This window comes from Sturnira hondurensis, unplaced genomic scaffold (assembly GCF_014824575.4).
Source record: "Sturnira hondurensis isolate 20B ecotype Veracruz unplaced genomic scaffold, ASM1482457v3 Scaffold0021555, whole genome shotgun sequence".
Classification (NCBI taxonomy): domain Eukaryota; kingdom Metazoa; phylum Chordata; class Mammalia; order Chiroptera; family Phyllostomidae; genus Sturnira; species Sturnira hondurensis.
Window position 1 is genome coordinate 3,718,280 of NW_028094186.1, and position 7,880 is coordinate 3,726,159.

General features: G+C 61.1%; 1 protein-coding gene across 1 annotated transcript in view; it reads right to left on the bottom strand.

The window, feature by feature from the left end:
• The window catches only part of EPHA8 (EPH receptor A8), a 33,243-nt gene extending 25,639 nt beyond the window's left edge, over positions 1-7,604 (bottom strand). The window contains exons 1-2 of the mRNA XM_037032911.1: positions 7,478-7,604; positions 2,392-2,456 (exon numbers count right to left, since the gene is read on the bottom strand). Of these exons, the coding sequence (XP_036888806.1) occupies positions 2,392-2,456; positions 7,478-7,571 (159 nt within the window). The 5' untranslated portion in view covers positions 7,572-7,604. The remainder of the gene's footprint in view (positions 1-2,391; positions 2,457-7,477) is intronic.
• Positions 7,605-7,880: the final 276 nt, after the last annotated feature.

The window sequence follows — 7,880 nt, forward strand, 5'->3', positions numbered from 1 at the left end:
CGTGTGGCCTGCCTGATAATCTGGTAACTTTGCGGATGCCAGGGACAGCCCTGGATGACCCTGAACCCTGGGCGTCTGACAGACTCCAGGACCCGAGGGGTGGAAGGAACCTCAAGGACAGTCTCCAAAGGCTCCCCGTGCAGCTGGGCAGGGGAACCACCTGGAAAGTTTATTTACCCAAAGAACCCAGGCTCCTCCCCAACGCCCTGGATGTCAGCGCCTGCACATTTCACCTGGGAGCCCGGCACCAGTTAAAATTCTAGAGCTTGGGAACCAGGGTCTCATCCAGCCTTCTCTGCCTGGGCAAGCCCCATAGAGACGGGAGGCGGTCTCTGGCTCAGAGGACAGTGCAGCGCCGCCTCCCAGCCCTCACAGTGAAGACGGAGACCTAAGAGGCCAGGAGGGACTCAACGCGGGCTCCAGGCTCAGAGGTACCTGGGTTCAGGCCACCACTCGGAACCCGTCCGACGGTGAGCAAGTTCTCTCCCACTGCTCTGAGCCGCGGCTTCCTCATCAGTAAAATGGGGTGGCTGTACCCACTCACAGGACTGGTAGTGGGGATTAAATGAGATAACATCTGTGAATTGGCTAAGAGCTGTGTGAATGTAAGATGTTATTTGTTCTAACTCCCAAATGAAATGAGATAGCTCTGAGCCATGTTTCATAGCACCCTGCAAACAAAAGAATTACCAGTGAGATCGTGCAAAACACAAGTCAGGGCATGTGCCTTGCCTGCTTAAAATCCTCACCATTCTGTTACTCTAAAAACCAAATCCTAAGATGTGGAGTGGCACAAAGGGGCAGGGACACCCACAGCCAACCTGGGGCCAGGCCCCCTTCTTCCTAGCCATGCGGGGTGGCAGGGGCAAGGCCGACCCAGCCAACAGCCAGGAGGTCACCTCCTCGGGGGTCTGCCCCTGCCACCCGCAGGGCCAGAATCCTTCCCACCCACACTCATGCCTGGGAGATGGCATCTGGGGCACAGATGAAGAGTCCTTCGCAGTAGAGACCAGGGCCCAGGGAGGTCAAGGGACACCCCAGGGCCCCAGCCTTGGTCTCCAGGCAGGTCTGACCTGCTCAGCCAGAGGAGGGGATCCCTGTTGGCTCTCGGGCCCAGAGCCTGCCCCTCCGGCTCGCTGAAGCCTGGTGCACAAGAGCTGGTACCAGTAAAAGGACTCAGCTCACTGCTGCCTGGGGCCCCCGCAGTGAAAGGGCCAGAGCTCTGCCTGACCTCAGCCACAGGCCACAGGCCACAGATGGCCTGGATGAAAGCCCCATCCCAAAGTGAAGAAATATTCCACGAATGTACATTCATGGTGCCGCTGTCCCTGTTGCTGTTACTAATATTATCAACCCTCCGTCCCCAGAGCCACGGAAGCCAAAGTGTTTGTGGAAAGAACTGTGTGTTTCTATGGCAGGGATGCGTGTGTGTGTGTCCCTGAGCACACTTGTAGGAGGAAATTTGCATGACCTAGAACCGTAATATATACTAATAACAACGACGATGACAACGATGTATTGAGTGAAGGCTCACTGGTGCCAGGCTCAGCGCCAAGATCAAGTGTCATTTCCCTTCACTCTTGCAGCAAACCCCACGAGGCTGTGACACGTGCACCCCTTTCTGCAAACGGGAAAGTGAGACTCGGGGAAGTGAAGTGGTGGCCCAGGGCCACCCAGCTTGTCTGTGGCAGAGTCGGGACATCGCCAGGCTCATGGGCTGGCTTTGGCTTCACTGCCCCGCCTCCTGGGATTTGGGTGAGAGAAGTGGAGGAATCAGGCCGTGCAGCCTTGTCCCTGGAGTTGCTGTGACCACTCCCTGGGTGGGAGGGGGTGTCTCCCATGAGCACAGGACCCACAGGGACCTGATGGGCTGAGCCCAGAATCCTGGTTACCTTGGAGGCCAGATGGGCAGAGGGCTTGGCCTTCAGGGGACGGGAACTGGCAATGCCACCCAGATGGTCCTGATGGAAACTCGAAGCAAGTGGGGTTCCAGGTTGCCTGTCAGGGCAGCTGTGAGGGAGGGGATCAACCCCGAAGCCGTGAAAGGCCTAAGAGGGCCCTTCCTGGCCCTGTTTGACATGGATGTGTCTTAGGCAGCCCTGGGCCCAGTCACAGGACATTGTGAATCTGTGGGCCCAGGACACAGACCCAGAATCCCATATCCAGGGCCTCGGACACGAAGGCTGAGGCCTGAGCTGGTTCTGTAATCTCAAGGCTCTGCGAGAACTGTTAAGAAATCAGCAGCTCCATCTCTAACTGCCGTGTGGACTTGGGTATCTCCTGCCCTCTCTCTGGGCCCCGGCTCCTTCCTGATCTACATGATAAGACTCGTAGTCAACGCCCGTCCCTGCTCGCAGAGGGAGGAATCTGGCTGCACAGCCTCTCTCTTACCCCGTGAGCCGGGTACGTGAGCCAGCCCCAGTCCCCGTGGGTGGTTGACGTGTCCAGCAGGTTCACTGCAAAACAGGAGACAAGAGCACATCAGACCCCTGAGGCCGCCTTCCCCAGTCCCTCAGGAGTAGCCCCGCCCAGCCACACGGGTCAGCGCTCAGCCCCCCCCACGCCAGCTCCCTGTCCCCGTGTGCCTTCTGACTCGCCCTGTCCATCAAGGCCCAGTTCACGTTCTCTCTCTTCCCCGGAGCCTTCCTCTACCACCTTGGCCCCAACCCGACCATCTGAACTCCCAGAATATAAGCTGCCCTGAGGGCCAGGCTGCCCGCCTGCTACAGCAGTGGGGTGGCTGAGACGGGCTGCGGAGTCCGGGGCGCCTGTGTCATCACCCCGGCTCTGCCACTTAGGAGCTGTGTGTCCCTGAGCAAGTCCCTTCCCCTCCCGGAGCCTTGGCTTCGCTCCCTCCTCCCGCAATGGGGGTGACAGTGGTTTCTGACTCCCAGGGGCTGCGAGGCTGACTCGGCCCTCGTCCTTCACGGGCGCACTGGCATTCAGTTACCACCTGAGTAGGTCCTCTGCGCACGTTTGATGGGGAGCAGAGCTGCCTACTGTGTGCTGAGCTTTGCAAGGGGCACTTGAGATGCCTCATCTGTGACCCACACAGCCACCCTGAGGGGTCTCATTCTTGTCTCCATTTTATGGATGAACACATGGAGCCTCGGGGGAGTTCAGGAATGTGCCTGGGGCACCCCAAGTGTCGTGAGCAGGGCTGGCGTTCGGAGCCCTGGCTGTGGCGACCAGTCAATGCCCATAGCCTGGCAGCCTGGGCCTACGGTGAGGAAGGTGGGGAAGGCGGGGAAGGAGTGCTGGCCGGAAAGCAAGTCTATTTTTAAGCCAGACCCTCAGGGTGGGGAAAAGAGCCCATAAGCTGAGTCAGACACCTCTGGGCTCATATCTCGATACATCTAGAAGGTGCTCCGAACCTTCATTTCCTCCCCTGTGAGATGGAGATGACAATATTGCGGGGGGTGGGGGGGGTGAGGGTAAACTATAAAGCCTGGGTGGGGGGTCAGTGCCTCACCAAAGCCAGTTAGTTCCCTGTCCCTCAGTTCTGGCCCTCCTGGCTCTCACTAAACTGCTAAGAAATCAGGGCTTGAATCTCACTGCTGTGTGACCTTGGGTAAGCCCCTGCACCTCTCTGGGCCCCTGCTTCCTTTGCGCTCTCTGGTGATAGCTGTATGAGAGGGCTCTTGGTTCCACAGTCCCAGGGCTTTCCGTTTCTCTCTCCTCCATGCACCCCTTCTCCCAGCCAGCAGTCATGGTTTCCAACTAACCCCAAGGGCAGTCTCAGGCAGGTCAGAGAGGGTTAAAACCGGGGGCCTCAGGAACTTTCCCAATGGAAGGCTGGGGGTTCTCTGCCTGAGATTTGCATAGCTCTGTGCCTGTCCCTCAAAGATGGAGACAAGTGTCCTCCGGAAATGTGGGATCGAGGATGCTTTTGTTCACTGATTTCCTTCCTTCACCCTCCCCACCCTGTAGTGGGGGGTGCAGGGGAGGCTGGCTGGAGAGAGGACTTACAGAACCAGGGAGGGTCTTCTGGGCTCCCCCAGGGTTCCCCAGAGGCCAGGCAGGACCCGGGGATGGAGCCAAAGTCGCAGAGGGAGCTCAGGGCCAGGGGCACAGGCAGAGAAGCCTTCCCGCCTCCCTCCCTCCCTCTCAGGCAATGGGAAGGAAACTGGGTCAGCCAGCTCTCTCCTGCTGCCGGGTGGGAGGGAGAGGGGGCCGCACTGCAGCTTCCCCCAGACCAGCAGGGCCTAGTTTGGGGAGAGGGCGAGGAAAGAGGCCTGTGGGCTCCCCCCACCCCCACCCACATCCCGGATGGGGTCTCAGAGCTGGAGGTCCCTTCTCCGTACAGCCCAGAATGGCCCCGATTCAGGGGGTATGTGAATGGATGTCCCCCGCTTGGACTCCTCCCCCCTGAACACACTGGCTCCAGGGGCTGCCGCCTGCAGACCCCATTTCCAGGCCCTGCCCTCCCCTGGGAAGCCCCACCCCATCTGCAGCAGATTCTCGATCAGCCAGCCCGGGGACGTAGATAATCCAAAGATAAGTCAAAAGTCGATTCTATCGGATTCAGGAAGAGCCACAGGATTCCGGGGCTGCTTGTTCTATTTCTTCCAGACCCTTCTCTGCCCCTCCCCTCTCCTCCCTCCCTCTGTCCTCCTCTTCCCTATTTCGTGTCCCCTCCTGTCTGCGGACACGGAATGCCTTTCCCTGTCCTGGGCAGCTCCAGGCCCACTGGAGGTTTCATCCGGGCTGGAGAGAATTCCAGCCCTCAGTCCACCTGGCCCTGGCCTGAGTCCCCAAAGAGGTTCACACCCGTCTGGTCCCTGGGGCTGGGCTCTCTCCTGCCTCTCGTGCTGCTACACGGACTGTGGATCTGTGTGACCCCTGTGACGTCGATTCCCTCCTCTGGGCCTGTCTCCCCACTTGCAAATGTAAGGGGTGGACCAGAGGGTCTCTTAGGGCCTTCGGTGAAAGCAAATTACTTAACCCCTGTGTGCCTCAGTTTCCTCATCTGCGGGATGTTCATGGGCTCCCCCTGGCTGGGCCAGCCCCCCACCCCGCTGGCTGTTCTGGGGGATCAAATGGACCCATCTTCCGCTGTGAGAGGCACAGACCCTTCCGAAGCTTCTCCTGTTCGACTGGAAGGCATTATGCGATTTCTTTTCTCTCCAGCACCGTCACCTTCCCCCATTCCATTTCACTGAGACTAATACTTAAATTGATTTACATTCCCTGAGGACACAGCGCATGATGGTGAGGATAGAGAATTCGGGGTGGCCTGGGATGTCAGCCGGGACGTGGATGCCTCCGAGATCACCCGAAGTGCTGGGTAATCCCCACTGCGGAGTGACAAAGGGCTGCCAGCCGGCATCTCTGCAGGTGGAGGGACCTGTTGTAGGGGCACTTGCCCAGCCTGGGGCACTGTCACCTTTGGGACCCCAGCTGGGGACAGAGACCCCTCCTCAAGGTCCAACGTCTTCCCAGCTGATCCTGGTTCTGCACCAGCTGAGCTGGAAGGGACTCCTGGTTGTCCCACTCGAAACCTGTTCCCAAGGTCTCCGCGCATGGCTCCCTGACCCAGCTGTGGGCATCCTGCCGCGCTGACCACAAGGGCGAGGACAATGTGTCCCTCCACCCCTCCCTTGAGGACTTCCCCACTTCCCTCTCTGCATGGGTCTCGCCCCTCACCCAACTGCTCCTCCTGGGACACTGGACACTGACACATCCTCTCCCTCAGGCCAGTGGCCTCTCCTGCCCAAAGGCCCCTCCCCAGCAGACTCCTGCTGTTCTCCAGCCTGCACTCTGGAGGGTGCCGGCTCCTCCTTGAGGAGAGAGTTGAATCAAGGAATGGAGAGCGCACCACCCAACGCCCAAAGCCTCGATGTGGGTCCCCACAGAGCTCCTGCCTGCTCCCCAGTACCCACACCCGGGAAAGCTGCTCCTTAGACCACAGCTCTGAGGGCTCTGGCCGCCCCCTCCCGCCTCTCCTGGTGCCCCAGGAGCCTGCACCTCATCACTACCCGCCCCAGCTGGGCTGTTCAACTCCCCTGCTGCGGTCCCTGCTCCCTGCGTGACCCGTGCACCGGAGACTGCGTTTTCCTATGTCAGTCTGCGTTAATTCTATGCATACCCATTTCCGTGGGCACAAATGCAAGTTTGAGGGCCTTCTTATATGTGGTGTCTGCCCACAAACATGCATACTTTCAAGTGTACGCCCCTGTACATGTGTGTGCACGTGTGTACTGCCTGCATTTCTGTGCATCTGACAGTGGGCGGAGGGGCTGTCCATGCGTGTAAGTCTCTACAGGCCTGGGTCTGTGCGCACAAACCCTGGTGTGTGTGTGTGTGTGTGTGTGTGTGTGCCTGAGGTCCAGGAGATCAGCAGGTACCAGCAGATCTCTGTGAGCTGTTTGTGTGTGGAGTGGGGTGGACCTGTGGTGTATCGGAGTGTGCACAACGCACACTGTCTCTGAAGCTCCCTTGAAGTTCGTTCTGCCGGGGAGAGACCAGCTCTGGACCCAGGACACCGGCCGGGAGCCAGCACAGCGCACCAGGTCCAGCCTCCTCTGGGCAGCAGAGGTCTAGGATGGGGGCAGCATCCTGTGTGTGTGTAGGTGTGAGGCCCTGCCTAGGTGCTGGGGGAGCCTGAGGATGTCCCCTCCCAGCTTGCCTTGTCCCCTGCCATCCCCAGGAGGTCATCCACCAGACCCTTTGGCTCAGTTCTCAACCCAGCCTCCCTCTCCGGTGTCCCTGAGTGACCAGACTGGCCCAGTCTTGCCTCTGGATAAGACCCTGATCTCTGGAGCCTTGCCTGACTCAGTTTCTCCGATAACGCCTCAGGTCTCTCCTCACTGGCCCTTCCTCCCAAGGCCGCCCCTCGATGCCCATGAAAGCTGCCTCCCTACCAGCTCACACTCCCCAGCTGCGCTGCTGCCTCCTTCCCCCTCAGTCCCCCAGCCCTGCACCCTAGCCAGGTCCAAGGCTCATTCCCGGCCCCTTGTTTCTGTGTCCCCCCAACCCCGTCCTGTTCTCTCTGGTCCTGGCTGCTCAGATACTGGTCCCCTTCTCTCAGTGCATCCCCTGCCCCCCTCTCCTTCCGACCCCCGAATCTCATCCTGCATCTGTGTCCCTCTGTCACGCTGTTCTGTCCCCACCCGTCCCCTGTATTCTCTGTCCCCTCTCTCCTCTATACCTCTTCTCCCGTCTGCTGTCTCCCAGGCTGTCCCTGTCCCTGTCCCCAGCGTCCGATCTTCGGTTCTCTGTCCCCAGCTCCTAACCTTCAGCCCTGTCCCCCAGTACCCCCTGCCTCTCTCCCTCACCCCCCAGTCTTGTCCCCTTCTCCATCTCTCTGTCCCTTGACCCCGGGTCTCCCCGCAGCGCAACCCCTGTTCCCTCACGCCCAGGGATCCAGCCCCGTTGGCTCTCCAGATCCAGGGAAAGGAAGTTGAGCCTCGGGCAGCGCGCGCCGCGCCCCCGGTCCCTCGGCCGCCCCCGCCCCCGCCCCGCAGCCGCCGCTCACCTTCGCCGCGTGCCGCGGACACGCTGGTGGCCGCCGCTGCCACGGCCGTGACGACCCAGAGCGCGGGGTGCAGGCGGCCCCGGGCGGGGGCCATGGCCGGGAGGGCGGGGGCGCCGCTCACCCTCGGGCTCGGCCGCGGCCGCCCGCGCGTCGGCGCGCTCCCTGGCTCTCCCGCACACCCAGCGGCCCGGCGCACACACCGGCGCACACGCCGGCTCACGGCGCACACGCGGGCACCCGCGCCCGTCGCCGCCGCCGCCCCGGGCGGGGGCCGGCCCGTCACGGCGCGGAGCCAATCAGCACCGAGGCGAGGGGGTGGGGGGCACGCAGCCCGCAAGGCTGACACCGGGCAGGCGGACACCACCGCTGCACGTGCGCACGCTCGCACTCAGCGCCCCGCACC